Source organism: Dipodomys spectabilis, unplaced genomic scaffold (genome assembly GCF_019054845.1).
Source record: "Dipodomys spectabilis isolate Male_0828 unplaced genomic scaffold, ASM1905484v1 ptg000504l, whole genome shotgun sequence".
NCBI classification, from domain to species: domain Eukaryota; kingdom Metazoa; phylum Chordata; class Mammalia; order Rodentia; family Heteromyidae; genus Dipodomys; species Dipodomys spectabilis.
Genome location: NW_024871181.1, coordinates 2,096,231 through 2,113,498, shown reverse-complemented (window position 1 = coordinate 2,113,498; position 17,268 = coordinate 2,096,231). Strand labels below are relative to the sequence as shown.

The 17,268-nt window shown below is 51.5% G+C and overlaps 1 protein-coding gene across 1 annotated transcript; it reads left to right on the top strand.

The window, feature by feature from the left end:
- Positions 1-214: 214 nt before the first annotated feature.
- Casp9 (caspase 9) lies at positions 215-17,209 on the top strand. The gene is made up of 9 exons (XM_042669706.1): positions 215-443; positions 3,901-4,276; positions 5,213-5,247; positions 6,536-6,712; positions 7,151-7,240; positions 7,703-7,850; positions 13,909-14,088; positions 14,493-14,602; positions 16,797-17,209. Exons 1-9 carry the CDS (start codon positions 312-314, stop codon positions 16,887-16,889), a joined length of 1,341 nt encoding a protein of 446 aa, XP_042525640.1. The 5' UTR covers positions 215-311; the 3' UTR covers positions 16,890-17,209.
- Positions 17,210-17,268: the final 59 nt, after the last annotated feature.

The window sequence follows — 17,268 nt, the reverse complement described above, 5'->3', positions numbered from 1 at the left end:
CTGGGAGGGGGCGTGTCTTGCAGGCTCCGCCAGGGCGAGGGGGTGGGGCAGTGGGAGGGGCGTGTCCTGCAGGCTCTTCCAGGGCAAGGGGGCAAAGTCCGGGCGGGTCCTGAGGCGGGCCGGAGAAGAGCAGTGGCAGGGCCGCACAGTTCCTGGGGTCTCAGGGAGGGACCGGGGCCCCGGGTGGTGCAGAAGGGGCGTAGGCAGTGTCGGCGGGTGGGCGTGGGGCTTGAGGCGGAACCTGAGGAACGGGAGGGGCGGGCCCGAGGTCCGGAAGCGGACGGAATTCCGGGCCCATCCGCCTGCAGGCCATGGACGAAGCGGACCGGCGGCTCCTTCGGCGGTGCCGGGTGCGCCTGGTGGGCGAGCTGCAGGTGGCCTCGCTCTGGGACGCCTTGCTGAATCGCGAGCTCTTCACGCCCGACATGATCGAGGACATCCAGGTGCGCCCGGCTCCGCGCGGGCTCTTTCCCCGGACCCCCGCTCCCGTGCCTCCCCCTCCCGCGCGGCCTCCTTCCGCTCTCCCTCCCATCCCCGCTCCCCGGCTCCCGCGCGGCCTCCCTCCGCACCCCCCATCCCCGCTCCCCGACCTCTCGCCCGGCCTCCCTCCGCACCCCCCCATCCCCGCTCTCCGGCCTCCCGCCCGGCCTCCCTCCGCACCCCCCATCCCCGCTCCCCGACCTCCCGCCCGGCCTCCCTCCGCACCCCCCCATCCCCGGTCCCCGGCTCCCGCGCGGCCTCCCTCCGCACCCCCCATCCCCGCTCCCCGACCTCCCGTCCGGCCTCCCTCCGCACCCCCCCATCCCCGGTCCCCGGCTCCCGCGCGGCCCCTCTCCGCACCCCCCATCCCCGCTCCCCGACCTCCCGCCCGGCCTCCCTCCGCACCCCCCCATCCCCGCTCTCCGGCCTCCCGCCCGGCCTCCCTCCGCACCCCCCATCCCCGCTCCCCGACCTCCCGCCCGGCCTCCCTCCGCACCCCCCATCCCCGCTCCCCGACCTCCCGCCCGGCCTCCCTCCGCACCCCCCATCCCCGCTCCCCGACTTCCCGCCCGGCCTCCCTCCGCACCCCCCCATCCCCGCTCTCCGGCCTCCCGCGCTGCGCGCAGACTTCCTGGCTGAGGGTGGGGACCGCGGCGCGGCGCAGATTGCCACAGCCTTTGCACCCCCCTTCCCGGCGCTGCACGATCCCTGCTCACTCTTTTGGGGAACCGTGGTGTGGCACAAGGGTCTCGCTAACTTTGCCTAGGTTGGACTCTAATGGAGATCTTTCTGGTCTTTGGGAGTAGCTGGTTTTTACGGACGAGAGCCACCACCCTGACCGACCCGTGTGAAGATTTTATACACACACACACACACACACACACACACACACACACACACATCACTCTAAGATCTTTGTCCTAGCACCCCACAGGTCTGTGAGGACAAAGACCTACCCTGAGGAGCAGGCTGAAGGCCCCGGCATTACCCTGGGGGCTCCAGCTTCTCCATCCATCCATCCACCCACCCATGAGTGGCCTGGCACAATGAAGTAATTAATTATCAATTAGTAATAAAGGAGTCAGGAATGCCCTCTGTGTGGTGGAGTGGAAGTGACTTGGACGGTAACCCCTGAAGTCCATTCGAAGGGTTCACAGTCCTCACGCTCTGGGTGCTGTAATGGGCTTCCCTGCCCGGTTCCCTTCACCAGTCCTCCCAGTGTTAGCAGCTATTTCACACTTGAAAAGAGGCTGGAAATCTTGGTTTCCTTGTTTCCTTCTCTGACTTAAAATGTTAGCAAGAACCTGGCCCTGGTGGCTCATGCCTATAATGCTAACTGTTCAGGAGGCTGAGGTCTGAGGATTGAGGTTGGAAGGGGGGGGGGGGCGCAGAAAAGTTTGTGAGACTTTTTTTTTTTGGGTCTGGTCGTGGGGCCTGAACTCTGGGCCTGGGCCCTGTCCCTCAGCTCTTCAGCTCAAGGCTAGCGCTCTGCCACTTGAGCCACAGCGCCACTTCCAGCTTTTTTCTTTTTGCTTATGTGGTGCTGAGGAATTGAACCCAGGGTCTCCAACATGCAAGTGAAGCGCTCTACCACTGAGCCACCTTCCCAGCCCCTGTGAGACTCTTATATCCAAAAAACTACTCAGAGAAAGTTGGAAGTGGTGCTGTGGCTCAAGTGGTAGAGCACTATAACCTTGAGCATAAAGAGGCTCAGAGACAGAGCCCAGAACTTGAGGTTTAAGCCCCAAGACAAAAAAAAAAATGTTAGCAACAGATTCAGATTTTTAATACTTATTTATTTATCTATCTATCTATTTATTTATTTATTTATTTTGGGTCCAGTCGTGGGGCCTGAACTCTGGGCCTGGGCGCTGTCCCTCAGCTCTTCAGCTCAAGGCTAGCACTCTACCACTTGAGCCACAGTGCCACTTCCGGCTTTTTTCTTTACCACTTGAGCCACAGTGCCACTTCCGGCTTTTTTCTTTTTGCTTATGTGGTGCTGAGGAATCGAACCCAAGGCCTCAGGCATGCAAGGCAAGCGCTCTACCACTGAGCCACCTTCCCAGCCCCTATTTATTTATTTTTGTTGGTCATGGAGCCTGAAATCTGGGCCTGGGCACTGCCCCTCAGCTCTTCAGCTCAAGGCTAGTGTTCTACCACTTGAGCCACAGCACCACTTCCAGCTTTTTCTGCTTATGTAGTGCTGAGGAACCCAGGGTCTCATGCACGCAAGACAAACACTCTACCACTGAGCCACCTTCCCAGCCCCTCAGGTTTTTTTTTTTTTTTTTTTTTTTGTGACAGTACTGACAGGGCTTCATGAATGCTAGACATGCATGCTACTGCTTGAGCTGTGCCTGAAGCTCCTAACAAAGTATGTTGGTCAGGGTGACAGAAGCCTGTAATGGTAGAGATTGGGACGATTTCAGTTTAAGGCCAACTGAGGCAAAAAAGTTAACAAGCCAGGAATGGCTATGGAAATGGTTCACATTTGAAATCTAAAGGCCAATTTGGGCAAAAATGTGAGACTCAATGTGAAAAAAATAGGACAAAAATGGATGGAGATAAGGTTAAGCAATAGACTTAAGTAAACTCATGGTAGATGTTGAGTTCAGTCCCCCAAACCAAAAAAAAAAAAAAAAAAGGTGAAGTAAAATGAAAATTTTCATTTCCTTCATGCACCCACATGCTCAGTAGCCACATCTGGCTGACAGTGACCACATTGTAGAGCCTCAGTTCAGAGCATCTCTGTCTTCAGGGAAAGTTCTGGAGCAGCTGCATAAGAAATCTATGGAGCCTGAACTTTGCCAGAGCTGGCTTTCTAGGAACAGTAGGAGACAACTGGGTGCTTCCTTCTGCTCCATCTTCCTCAGTGGCCCCAATATTCTGATGGTTTGCACCCCTGTCCATTTGTCTACCTCCTGGGCACACAGTCAGTGCCCACGTTCTCTGCATTCTGTCTTGTCATTCTCGCTCTGCCTCCTGACGTGGCCATGGCTGCCTCCTGTCCATTGTCCTTCCCATTGCTGTGCCCATGTTTCTGTTTTTTTTTTCTTTTTTTGAGGCAGATCTCTGTCACTTTCTTCTTCAAACTCTGGTGTTTCCTCATGGGTTTTGGGAGTAATTAAAATCTAGTCTTTCCTCCTCCCTTTCTTTTTCCTTTTCCTTCTTGTGCTGGACATAGGACTCACGGCCCTGTTTGCTGCAAGATTTTTGTGAGCACAGTGCTGGGCATGTAGTAGATGCTCTGAAATACTCATGGATAGATAAGTACAGTGCAGGGAGACTGACAGACCCATGCTCAGTGTACCTGCAGGTCTGTTTCTGCCCATGTGGAAACATGCTAGATGGGAAGCGAGGCAGGAGAGAGCCACGTAGAAGTAGCTGGGTAAGGAAGGTCTGATCTTTCTCTCCCTACAGCATGCAGGCTCCGGGTCCCGGCGGGACCAAGCCAGGCAGCTGGTTACAGATCTGGAGACCCGAGGGAAGCAGGCCCTTCCCCTGTTCATCTCCTGCTTAGAGGACACGGGCCAGGACACACTGGCCTCGTTCCTACGAACAAGTCGGCAAGCAGTGTCAAGGGACCCTGAGGCCCTGGTGTCAGTGGTCCTGGCACCGACTGGGAGCAAAACGGAGGAACCAAGAGTGACAAAGCGGGATCTGTGGCAGCCAGCCCAAGGAAAGCTCACCCCCATGGTGCTGGGACCTGAGGAGCTCACACCAGCCCAGCGTAGGCCAGAGTTTCTCAGACCAGAACTACCCAGGCCAGTGGACACTGGAGGATTCCGTGATGTCCGTGAGTTTCGGTATAGTGGTTGGTGGGTAACCAAGGGTTCAACCAGAAGTTAACTACAGAAGTTAACCAGAAGTTAACTAGAGCAGGGCCTTCCAGAAATGAACTGGAACTGAAAATCCTCTTGAGTGCTGGGATTACAGATGTGTGTCACCATGACCAGCCTTAGTTCCCAGCATAGGCCCATTTTTGGGCTTTTGAGCATAGCTCAAAAACATAAGCCTATTTTCTCTCTCCTTCCTTCCCATCCTTTCTTCCTCTTTCTTTTTTGTTGGTCATGGGGCTTGAACTCAGCTGTCTCTGAGCTTTTTTTGCTCAAGGCTAATACTCTACCACTTAGAGCCACAGCGCCACTTCCAGTTTTCTAGTGGTTTATTAGAGATAAGAGTCTCATGGGCTTTCTTGCCTGGGCTGGCTTTGAACTGTGATCCTCAGATCTCAGCCTCCTGAGTAGCTAGAATTACAGGCACCTGCCCCCTTTCCCTGTCTTTCTGTCTCCTTTCTTCCTTTCTCTCTTTCTTTCTTCTTCCTTCCTCTCTCTCTAACTCTCTGTTCCCCTCCTGTTTTCCTCCCTCTTCCCTTCCCTTCTTTCAGGAGTACTGGGTTTGAACTCAGTACTTGGTGGGCATTCATTCTACCACATGAACCATCTACCACAGCCACAGTGAGTATCTCAACAGCTCTTTTCGTGGCTATCTCCAGGTGCATCCATTTCTCTTGGAAATAGGTCCAGACATAGTTCAGAGGATGAGTATGTGTTTAATGTTGTTGAAAATTTCTGGACCATTCTCCGTGGGGCTGTGCTGCTGATTCCCACCAGCAGAGCCAGTGGTCCTTGAGGTCCTGAGCCTCTCATTTTGGGGGGGGGTGTTGTTGCAATCTTTTGGTCTTTCCCAGGGGGACCCTGACATTCGCATTTCCCTTTCTCTGCATTGCCAGGTGCTCAGGAGAGGTTGCGGGGAAACACGGATTTGGTGAGTCTTTGTGTGGTTGGGAGGCCAGTGGCTCTGGGCTTGTCCCTCTCTACTCCAGTCCCTTCCCTGAAGCTGTAGGAAGTGAGGGAACCCTGCCTGGCTGGGAAGTGGGGTGTCTGCTCCTCCTCCATGGCTCCCTGACCCTGTGCAGTGTTTGCTGGTATAGATGGGTTCCTCCTTACCCTTCTTCACCTGGAAGGTCAGGGTCAGACCTTATGGGGTGGGCGAGGGGCTGGGGCATTGGCTCAGCTGTGCTGTCTACCCCACGCCAAGTCACCCATGCTCCATTCTTGGATGGGACACCTGGGGACAACATCACACCTTCTCTGGTCCCCCTCTGTCAGAAGGAGTATACAAAATGCCAAGACCCACAAACAAGAATGTGCCTTGTGAGGGAGGCTACGGGTCTGAGCCTGGGGACCAGGCCACCCCAGACCCAGATGCTCTGGAGGCAGGCCCTGGTCAAGCCTGCTGACTGACAAGCCCACCATGAGCTTCTCACCTGTGTCCTGGGCCACAGCTGCTGGCCTGTGTGGCATGTAAGGTTCTCTCTCTCAGTCCTTTTTGTCTTTGTCTCTTTTTGCCCTCCCACCCACTCTCCCTTCCTATCTTCCTTCCTTCCTTTCATGCCAATCCTGGGGCTTGAACTCAGGGCCTGGACACTGTCCTTGAGTTGCTTCCCCTCCACCCCTTGATCATGGGGCTTGATTTGGGGGCCGGGGCACTGTCCCTGAGCTCTTGTGTTCAAGGCTAGCACTCTACCACTTTGGTTTTCTGGTGGTTAACTGGAGATGAGAATCTCACAGACTTTGCCTCTTTCTGGCTTTGGCCTCCTGAGTAGCTTTGCTTGCTGACTGAGCCACCAGCACTCAGCTTCCTGAGCTTCTTTTTACTCCAGGCCAGCGCCCTACTAGTTGAGCCACAACTCCACTTAGGGTTTTTTGGTGGTTAAATAGAGATGAGTCCCATAGACTTTCCTGGCTTCAAACTGAGATCCTCAGCCTTCTGAGTAGCAAGGATTACAGACCTGAGCCACTGGTGCCTAGCTTGGCTTGTTAGATTTTTAAGCCAGTGGCTCCCATTACTGAATGCTGTGACAGAAGCAAGCCCTCTCCAGAGAGAAGCCAGCACTATGTGGCTGGGACCCACAGTGGGAGGCAGACCTCTGCACCCTGCCCCAGCTTTCCAGACTCTGGTGGGAGAGGGCCAGGACCAGGGACTCGCCTGCCTTCCTGAGGAGTGCAGTGAACTCCCCCACCCCTTGTTTACAGTGTATCTGCTTGGACAGGCGTATGTTATGGATGCAGACCCATGTGGCTACTGTCTCATTGTCAACAACGTGAACTTCTGTCCTGCCTCGAGGCTCAGCCTGCGCACCGGCTCCCACGTGGACTGTGAGAAGCTGCAGCACCGCTTCCGCCAGCTGCACTTTTCTGTGGAGGTCAAGTGTGACCTGTCTGCCAAGGTATAGTCCCTGCCCACCTGGGGGATGGTGGGCAAATGGGCTGAGGCCTCCAAGGGACCCGAAAGCAGGCTGACTCCCCAAAAAGCCTTTACATCTGGAGCATGATGTGTGTGTGTGTGCGTGTGTGCGTGCGCGCACGCGAGCACGCGCACACACGCGCATATGGCCCAGTTGCTACAGATTCAGGCATCAGATGAGTGAAGGAGGGTGTGAGGATTAGCTCTGTGCTGCCTGCCATGTGACCTCCCGTGCCTCAGTTCCCCTGATAAGGTTGTTGGGATTAGATGAGCACTATACACAGACACATTCCTTTTCCTGAGAGCAGTGCATTTGTGGTGACTTGGGAGCTTGCCTCTAGGGGATGGGGGTGTGTGTGTGTGTGTGTGTGTGTGGCTGTTCAGGCCTTAGGGTGCTCCCCACTGCTGCCTCTTCTCCTAGCAAATGGTCCAGGCCTTGACAGAGCTGGCGCAGCGGGACCATCGTGCTCTGGACTGCTGTGTGGTGGTCATCCTGTCTCATGGCTGTCAGGTAGGAGCCTGCCCTCCTGCATCCCTTCTCCCCTTCCCCCCTTCCCTTTCCCCTGATCTGCTGTCCTGGGAGGGCACACAGGAGTCCATCCCTCCTTACATCCGTGGTGAGATTTTGGGGTCCTGTCCACCTCCTGCTGTTTTCTCAGGCACTGTCTGTCCCTCTGCCTCACCGCGGAGGACAAGGTGGGAGAGGCCATGTCTTCTCACTGAGCTCTCAGCCTGATGTTTCTCAGTACTCTGCACGCAGGTGTTGTCAGCTACTTTCCCTGCCCTGTGTCTGTCCTGTGTCACATGTACAGGGCCCTTTCCTGCTGGGACCCTCTCCAGGCTTGGCCACTGATGAGCTTTGCTGCTCGCACTGCCCGGGCCTTCTGAAAGCTTGGCTCCCATGATGCTTTTGGACAGGTGGGTGGCTACTGTCCCAGGTCTCGTTGTGTAACCCAGTTTGTTGGGCTTCCAGGCCAGCCACCTGCAGTTCCCGGGTGCCATTTATGGCACAGATGGACGTTCTGTGTCCGTGGAGAGGATTGTGAACATCTTTAATGGGACCCACTGCCCTGGCCTGGGCGGGAAGCCCAAGCTCTTCTTCATCCAGGCCTGCGGTGGGGGTAAGCAGCTCCTCAATTCCCAAGTCCCATCCTCCCCCCCCCCCCCACCTGTACCCCCTGACTCACACCACTGTCATGTGGCGGCCCCTCTGCCAACTTCATCTTAGAGTGTGTATCTGTGTGTGTCTGTGTCTGTGTGTGTATGTTGTGCCTGCACGTACATTTATGCCAGTTCTCAGGCTTGAACTCGGGGCCTCATACTCTCACTTGTCTTTTTTGTTCAAGGCTGGCTTTCTGCTTCAAGAGCTACACTTCTGCTTCTGATGTTTTGCTGGTTCATTGTCCGCTCGAGCTGGCCTCAAACCATGATTCTCTGATCTCAGCCTTCTGAGTCGCTAGGATTATAGGCAAAAGACAACTTTGGAGTTTCTGTAGAAAAAGTCAAATGGAGAAACACTTGGTTTTCCATGTCACTCTCTAGTCTCTGCCATCTTGAGACCCCATTCAAACCAACCTGGAGAAAGGGAGTAGAACAGCAAGGAGAAACTAAAGAACAGATTTATTGGAATTTCCAAAGGCCCATTTTCCTGATTTGATGATTTTGTGCCAGTCCTAGGGCCTGAACTCTGGGCCTGGGCGCTGTCCCTCAGCTCTTTGGCTCAAGACTAGCACTCTACCACTTAAGCCACAGTGCCACTTCCGGCTTTTTTTTTTTCTGCTTATGTGGTGCTGAGGAATCAAACCCAGGGCCTCATGCATGCAAGGCAAGCGCTCTACTACTGAGCCACCTTCCCAGCCCATCCGTGAGACTCTTTTCTCCAATAAACCACTAGAAAACTGGAAGTGGCACTGTGGCTGAAGTGGTAGAGTGCTAGCCTTGAGTTGAAGAGCTGAGGGACCGCGCCCAGGGCCAGATTTCTTTTTTTTTTTTTTTTTGTCGGTCGTGGGGCTTGAACTCTGGGCCTGGGCGCTGTCCCTCAGCTCTTCAGCTCAAGGCGAGCACTCTACCACTTGAGCTACAGCGCCACTTCCGGTTTTCTGGTGGTTTATTGGAGATAGGAGTCTCACGGTCTCTCCTGCCCGGGCTGGCTTTGAACTGCGATCCTCAGATCTCAGCCTCCTGAGTAGCTAGGATTACAGGCGTGAGCCACCAGCGCCTGGCTTCAGGCCCAGATTTCAAGCCCCATGATCGACCAAAAAAAAAAAGCCTCACAGACTTTAATGCCTGAGCAGCTTTTGAACCATGATCCTTAGATCTCAGCCTCCTGAGTATCTGGGATGACAGGCGTGAGCCACTAGAGCACCTGGCTTTTCCTCACTTTTTCTTTTTCTTTTTGTCATTGTGGGGCTGGAACTCTGGGCCTGGGCACTGTCCCTCAGCTCTTCAGTTCAAGGCAAGCGTTCTGCCACTTGAGCCACAGCTACACTTCCGGTTTTCTAGTAGTTTATTGGAGATGGCTTTGAACCGTGATCCTCAGATCTCAGCCTCCTGAGTAGCTAGGATTACAGATGTGAGCCACCAGTGCCCGGCTCTCCTCACTTTTTCTAGCAATGCTGAGTATCGAATCCAGGGTTTTTCACATACTTTAGGTAATTGCTTTCCTACTGAGCTACATCCCCAGTCCTGAGTTACTTGCGCTAGGGTTTCACTGTGTAGCTCAGGCTGGTCTCGAACTTACTGCCACTTTGCAAGTCTAGGACTATAGGCATATACCACCACACCAGCTCCATTACCTGATTTTAATAAAACAAAATGGAAAAATGGAGCAAGGAACTAAGAGCTTCCTGAGGATGCTCAGGGCCGAAGAGAAACTTTGAAATAATGTCCCCTCTCACATGAAATCAAGGCAAATTGGAACTCCCTGGAGCAGCCTGATTTCAAAGCTGGACGGGGCGGATTAAGAACCCCCCCCCCCCCCCCCCCCCCATCTGGAGCTCAGGCTGCTTTACTCCTCATGCTGTGATCTGGTGTTTAATACTGTGGCCACATGGTGGCACCATATCCACTCACAAACCAAAATAGCCCTAGGTCTGTGTGGGGTCAGATGTCCTGTTCACACACATGAGAAAACTTGTTCTGGGTTTGGTGACTCTGGTGTTGCTATTTTGAAACTCACTGTTAGAATTTAAAACAAGACATGCTTCCTTTGTTAAGAGATAATGCAGCACCAGGGCCGAAGAACATGTTTCAAAGTTAGAAATGGATGTGTCAGGTCAGTGACCAGGTGTGAAGCATGATCCAAGGAACCAAAGCCAGATTACCACTCAATTAGAATTGTAGAGTTCATGCTGAGAAGGCAGAAAGCAATTACACTATACCACAGTGGCTGCAGGTTTTATACACCTAGGAAATAATGAAATTTTATTTCATTTTTTGGTAGGTTGTGGGATTTTGTTGGGTCTTCGTCCGTCTTTGGACGGACGGGGTCCGAGGAGTGAAGTGCAGCTGCTGGCCCGTTCCCCAGCCTCCCTTAGCCCAGGAGACAATCAGAGGCAGCGGGGAGTCAAACCAAGCAGGAACTTGTTTATTAACAGGGAGCATCCCCTTTTTAAAGCAAAAGATTGTGTAGGAGGGGAGGAAATGGAACCAACCAATCACTGAAAGGCCACACCTTATCATGCACCTAAACTTCCATGAGTTGTTTACACACTGAACCTAAACAAATCCAGCTCTGCCCACTCAACTTCCTCTCAGGGCCATCTTTGCTACCTGTGTTCCCCACAGATTTCCCCACAGGATTTGAACTTAGGGCCTAGGAATTGTCCATGAGCTTTGCTCAAGGCTGCTGCTCTACCACTTTGAGCCACAGCATTACTTCCCGGTTTGGTAAATTGGAGATAAGAATCTCATGGGCTTTCTTACCTGGGCTGGCTTTGAACCTCGATCCTCAGATCTCAGCCTCCTGAGTAGCTAGGGTTCTAGGCACCCTACCAGCTACCAGCACCTGGCTGTGAAAAACCATGTGACTGTTTTTGTGAGTTGATTTCGGGGTGTTCTTTTATGCTAGTGGTCTCCACATCTACCTTTATGCTAGCACCACACGGTTTGTAGCTATGCTACAAAGTCCTCCAGCTTTATTCTGTTTGTTCAAGATAGTTTTGGTTATTTGGAATCCCTTGAGATTCAGTTGAATTGTAGTATAGCATTTTTTATTTTTGCAAAAAAGTACTGAAGTGCTGACAGAAACTGTGCATTTAATCTATAAATTGTATTGAGTACTGTTGACATTCTAGCGTTAAGTTTTCTAGTCTTTCATGGCATGCATTTTTAAAAATAATGTGTATGTTTAATTTTTTTGAGTACTGTCTTGTAGTTTTTGTTGTACATGTTTTTTTTTACCTCCTTGGTTAAAGTGATTCCCAAGTATTTCCACTTTTTGATACTGGTTGTAAATGGAATAGGTATAATTTCCTTTTTAGGGTATTTTGTGAGTTTGATTATGCATTTGATCAATTCTAACAGTTTTTGTTTCTGTAATTTTTAGGATTTTTTTTTTTTTGTCATGGGGCTTAAACGCTGGGCATGGGTGCTGTCTCTCAGCTCTGCAGTTCAAGGTCAACACTCTACCACTTGAGCTACAGCACTACTTCCGGTTTTCTGACTGGTTTATTGGAGCTAAACGTCTTGGGGACTTTCCTGCCTGGGCTGGCTTTGAACCTTGATCCTTAGATCTCAGCCTCCTGAGTAGCTAGGATTACAGATGTGAGCCACTGGCGCCCAACTTATTTAAGATTTTTTACATACTCACAGATCATACCATCTGTGAACAGAGATAGCTGTCAATTTGGATGATTTGTATTTCTTTTCTTGCCAAGTTGCTGTGGCTAGAACTTGTGGTGCCATGTGGAAGCGCAAAGCACTCAGGTGCCCTGGTTATGGAGGAAAAGCTTACTGTCTTTCACCAGTGAGAACAATGTCCACGGGGGATTTTTCACCGGTGGTTCCTATTATATGGAGGTAGTTTACTTCTGTTCTTGGCCTGTTGAGGTTTTGTTGTTGTTGTTGTTGGTTGGTTGGTTGGTTGGTTGGTGTGTGGGGCCTGAACTCTGGGCCTGGGCGCTGTCCCTCAGCTCTTCAGCTCAAGGCTAGTCTCTACCCCTTGAGCCACAGCGCCACTTCTGGCCTTTTCTGCTTATGTGGTGCTAAGGAATCGAACCCAGGGCCTAATGCATGCAAGGCAAGACTCTACCACTGAGCCACCTTCCCAGCCCCGAGGTATTTGTTTTTAATCATGAAAGGTTGTTGAATTTTATTAAGTACATTTTTGGGGAGAGGGATACTGGAGATTTTGAACTCAGGACCTCAATTTGCTAGGTTGATCTACACCTCCAGCCCTGTTTTTCTCTGGCTGTTTTTAGGAGAGGATCTTGCTTTCCACTTAGGCATGGCCCTGAGCTGTGATCTGCCTACTCTCCTGCCCTTTGTTTTTGTCAAATGTTTTTTTTATTTTGCATCAGTTATGTAGTTTTTCCCTTTCATTCTATTGATGTGGTAAGTTAATTGGTTAATTTTTAAATGTCAAGCCATTCTTCATTCCAGAAAGAAGTCTCATTTGGTCAGGATACATGATCCTTTACATGTGCTGTGAGTTCTGTGTGCTTGAGTGTGTCTGTGTGTCTGTCTGTGTTGTGCCAGTACTGAAGATTGAACTCTGGGCCTGTGCTCTTGCTTAGCTTTTTTTTTTTTTTTTTTGTCGGTCGTGGGGCTTGAACTCTGGGCCTGGGCGCTGTCCCTCAGCTCTTCAGCTCAAGGCGAGCACTCTACCACTTGAGCTACAGCGCCACTTCCGGTTTTCTGGTGGTTTATTGGAGATAGGAGTCTCACGGTCTTTCCTGCCCGGGCTGGCTTTGAACTGTGATCCTCAGATCTCAGCCTCCTGAGTAGCTAGGATTACAGGCGTGAGCCACCAGCGCCCGGCCTTGCTTAGCTTTTTTACCCAAGGCTAAATCTCTATCACTTGAGCCATATCTCTACTTCTGACATTTTGTTGGTTCATTGGAGATAAGTTTCTCACAGATCCAGATACCAGTGGTTCACGCCTGTAATTCTAGCTACTCAGAAGGCTGAGATCTGAGGATCATTGTTGGAAGCCAACCTGGGCAGCAAAGTCCATGAGACTTTTTTTTTTTTTCCGTCGGTCGTGGGGCTTGAACTCTGGGCCTGAGCCTGTCCCTCAGCTCTTCAGCTCAAGGTGAGTGCTCTACCACTTGAGCTACAGTGCCACTTCCGGTTTTCTGGTGGTTTATTGGAGATAGGAGTCTCACGGTCTCTCCTGCCCGGGCTGGCTTTGAACCGCGATCCTCAGATCTCAGCCTCCTGAGTAGCTAGGATTACAGGCGTGAGCCACCAGTGCCCGGCTCTCCATGAGACTCTTAACTCCAGTTAACAACTAGAAAATTGGAAGTGGAGCTGAGAAGGTGGCTCAGTGGTAGAGTGCTTGCCTTGCATGCATGAGGCCCTGGGTTCGATTCCTCAGCACCACATAAGCAGGAAAAAAAAAGCCAGAAGTGGCACTGTGGCTCAAGTGGTAGAGTGCTAGTCTTGAGCTGAAGAGCTGAGGGACAGTGCCCAGGCCCAGAGTTCAGGCCCCACGACCAGACAAAAAAAAGAAAACTGGAAGTGGCACAGTGGCTCAAAGTGGTAGAGTACTACTACCCTTTAGTGAAAAGAGCTCAGAGACAGTGCCCAGGCCCCAAGTTCAAGCCCATAACAATAACCACCAACAAAAAAAGTCTCACGGACATTTTTGCCCAGTCCAGCTTTGAACTGTGATCCTCAGATCTCAGCCTCCTGACTAGCTAGGGTTACAGATGTGAGCCACTGGCACCCAGCTGTGTGCTAATGTTGATGATATTTTCCATGAATGTTCTTAAAGACTTTGAGCTGTATTTTATTGTAGTGTCTTAGTGTCTGTCCAGATCATGCTCTCTGTGGAGGATGAGTTAGGAAGTGTTCCTTCCTCTTTAATTTGGAAAATTTAAAGGGCTGGCGTTAATTTTCCTTTGAGTATTTGGTACATTCATGGTGAGGCCTCTTTCTTCTTTGTTAGGAAAAAATCCCTGTGTTGCAGTGGTGGGTGGGTCGCAGTGACGTAGTGTTGGTTTCTGCCTCTCACAGAGCAGAGGGACCATGGTTTTGAGGTGACCCTCAGTTCCCCCGAAGACAGGGGGTCCAGCAGCGACCCTGAGCCCGATGCTGCCCCTTTCCAGGAGGGCGCAAGGTCCTCTGACCAGCTGGATGCCATGTCAAGCTTGCCCACCCCCAGCGACATCCTCGTGTCCTACTCCACCTTCCCAGGTGAGCTCCTGCGGCCCAGGCAGCTGCCCATGCAGTCCCACTGTGCCCCTTGCCGTCTGTGCCCCTGAGCCTGCAGCTTCCCCTGGCAGCCTCCACTCAGGGGGAGTGGGGATTCCCCCTGCCTTGGCTCTCTCAGCCTTAAAATGGGGACAGTCATTGTCCCTAAAGGGTGGGAAAGAAGGAAGGAAGGATTTCCTTCTTCCCTGGGGTGAGACATGTGCTTCTCGGAGATGTTGCTCTGCAGCTGGGAAAACAGGGTCAGGAGGTTGAGTCAGGACCCGAGCTTGCGCTGCGGGACTGGCGCTGCCCTCACTACGGGGACGTGGAGGCCATCTTGATGTGGCCCCAGCCTGCACGACTGGCCAGGGGCGGCTCTGCAGCGGCTCTGTGTTCTCCCCCCGAAGGTTTCGTCTCCTGGAGGGACGTCAAGAGTGGCTCTTGGTACATCGAGACTCTGGATGGCGTCCTGGAACAGTGGGCTCACTCTGAAGACCTGCAGTCCCTCCTGCTGAGGGTGAGTGCCCGTCCTCCCCAGAGCAGGGGAGGATGTAGATGCCACATGGCCCCACTGCATATGTGGGAACGGTGGGAGCCCCAGACCCAAACCAGAAGTAAATGACCATTGAGCTGGGATGAGAGTCACAGCTGCTGTGAGAATTGTTGGGTGCTTTTGCTGTGTGTGTGTATGTGTGTGTGTGTATGTGTGTGTGTGTGTCTGTGTGTCCCTGTGTGTGTCCGTGTGTGTCTGTGTGTCCGTGTGTGTCTGTGTGTGTCCGTGTCCCCCAGAGCTTGAACTCAGGACCTGGGCATTGTCGATGAGCTTTTTTGTTCAAGGCTAGCACTTTACCACATGAGCCACAATTCTACTTCTGGCTTCTTTTTGGTGGTAATTGGAGATAAGAGTCTCATGGGGGCTGGGAAGGTGGCTCAGTGGTAGAGCGCTTGCCTTGAGATGAAGAGCTGAGGGACAGTGCCCAGGCTCAGAGTTCAGAACGGCCCACGACTGGACCCCCCCCCAAAAAAAAAAAAAAAAAAAAAAAGGTCTCATGGACTTTCTTTCCTTCCTGGGCTGGCTTTGAGCCACAATCCTCAAATCTTAGCCTCCTGAATAGCTGAGATTACAGATGTGAACCATCAGTGCCCAGCTTTTTTTATTTTTTATTATTTTTTTTAATTTTTGTTGGTTGTGGGGCTTGAACTCTGGGCCTGGGCGTGGTCCCTCAGCTCTTCAGTTCAAGGCTAGCGCTCTACCACTTGAACCACAGTGCCACTTCCGGTTTTCTGGTAGTTTATTGGAGATAAGAGTCTCATGGACTTACTTACCTGGGCTGGCTTTGAACCATGATCCTCAGATCTCAGCCTCCTGAGTAGCTAGGATTACAGGCACTAGCCACTGGCGCCCAGCTCTTTTATTTTTTGACATAGGGTTTCACTATGTAGTCCAGGTTTGCCTCAAACTCATGATCCTCCTACTACAGCCTCTTGAGATTACGGGTGTGAGCCTCCACATCTGTAAATTTTTTTTTTCTTTTTGTCAGTTGTGGGGCTTAAACTCTGGGCTTGAGCACTGTTCCTGTGCTTTTCAGCTTAAGGTAAGTGCTCTACCACTTGAGCCATAGCATCACTTCCAGTTTTCTAGTGGTTTATTGGAGATAAGAGTCTCTCAGACTTTCTTGCCCAGGCTGGTTTTGAACTGTGATCCTCATATCTCATCCTCCTAAGTAGCTAGGATTACAGGCATGAACCATGCACCCAACTGAGTTTTTTTTTTTTTTTTTTTTTTTCTTTTTTGCCGTGGTTCGGGGGCTTGAACTCAGGGCTTGGCTGCTATCCCTAAGCTCTTTTACTGAAGGCTAGTGCTCTACTACTTGAGCTATATAGCACTTCTGGCCTTTTAAGAGTCTTACAGATTTTCCTGTTTGGGTTGGCTTTGAACCTCGATCTTCAAATCTCAGTCTGGTTGGCGCGCGCTCGTGTGTGTGTATGTGTGTGTGTGTGCGTGCGTGCGTGCGTGCGTGCGTGCGTGCGTGTGTGTGTGTGTGTGTGTTGCCTGTCTTAGGGCTTGAACTCAGGACCTGGATGCTGTTCCTGAGTCTCTTTGTGCTCAAGGCTAGCGCTCTATCACTTGAGCCACAGCGCCATGCCACTTTCAACTTTTTCTAAGTATTTTATTGAAGATAAGATTCTTAAGGTCCAGATGCCAGTTGCTCATGCCTATAATCCTAGCTACTCAGGAGGCTGAGATCTGAGGATCACAGTTCAAAGCCAGCCTGGGCAGGAAAATCCATGAGACTCTTATTTATAATTAACTATCAGAAAACTGCAAGTGGCACTGTGGCTCAAGTGGTAGAGCTCCCACCTTGAGCAAAATAGTTCAAGGACAACTCCCACACCTAGAGTTCAAGCCCTATAACTGACCAAAAAAAAAAAAAAAGTCCTTGAGACTATTCTGCCCAGGTTGGCTTCAAACCATAATCCTCAGATCTCAGCCTCCTGAGTAGCTAGGATTACAGTTGTGAGCCACTGGCCCCAGGCTTTTTGTGTTTTTATACTTGCAGTTGAGATTTTTATTAGGTAGCTCCCCTGCAGGATGCTATAGCTAAAGCTGTGTTTTAAAGGGCACATTTAGTGAGTCCTCTCTTTTTCCCCTTTTCTTGCTTCTGGGAAGAGGTTTGAATTCACAGGTGCCTCTGTGGTTGTGTTTGCAGGTTGCGAATGCCGTTGCAGAGAGAGGGGTTTACAATAAACAGATTCCTGGTTGTTTCAATTTCCTCCGGAAAAAACTTTTCTTTAAAACTTAAGGCTGGGACCACTCCTCCTGCCTTGTTGGTCACTCCTATAACCTTCCTGCTCCGGGAGGTTGAGTCGTCTACTTCACTGGATGCTAAGGACCTTGTAGCTTGTGGGGTCCGCTCGCTCCTTCCTGGATGTGGATGTGCCTCGAGCTTCCCAGCTGGGGACAGAGGTGCAGAACGCCACCGTGGAAGACCCGTGCACACTCCCTTCCAGCTTAGGAGCCGTGGGTCTGCAGAGATCTTTGCCTGCTGACAAACCAGCAACTGTGCTAGAGTTCTAAACAACTGGGATTCCCAACGAAGTTTCAAAGGTGGTTAACTTTCCCTTTCTCAAATTATTTTTATTATTATTTTTTTGGGTCCAGTCGTGGGGCCTGAACTCTGG

Coding starts and splice junctions, on each gene's coding strand:
- Casp9 (XM_042669706.1), top strand. CDS start 312: ATGGACGAAGCGGACCGGCGGCTCCTTCGGCGGTGCCGGGTGCGCCTG. Junction 5,248..6,535: donor TGCGGGGAAACACGGATTTG/GTGAGTCTTTGT, acceptor CTGCTTGGACAG/GCGTATGTTATGGATGCAGA. Junction 6,713..7,150: donor AGTGTGACCTGTCTGCCAAG/GTATAGTCCCTG, acceptor CTCTTCTCCTAG/CAAATGGTCCAGGCCTTGAC.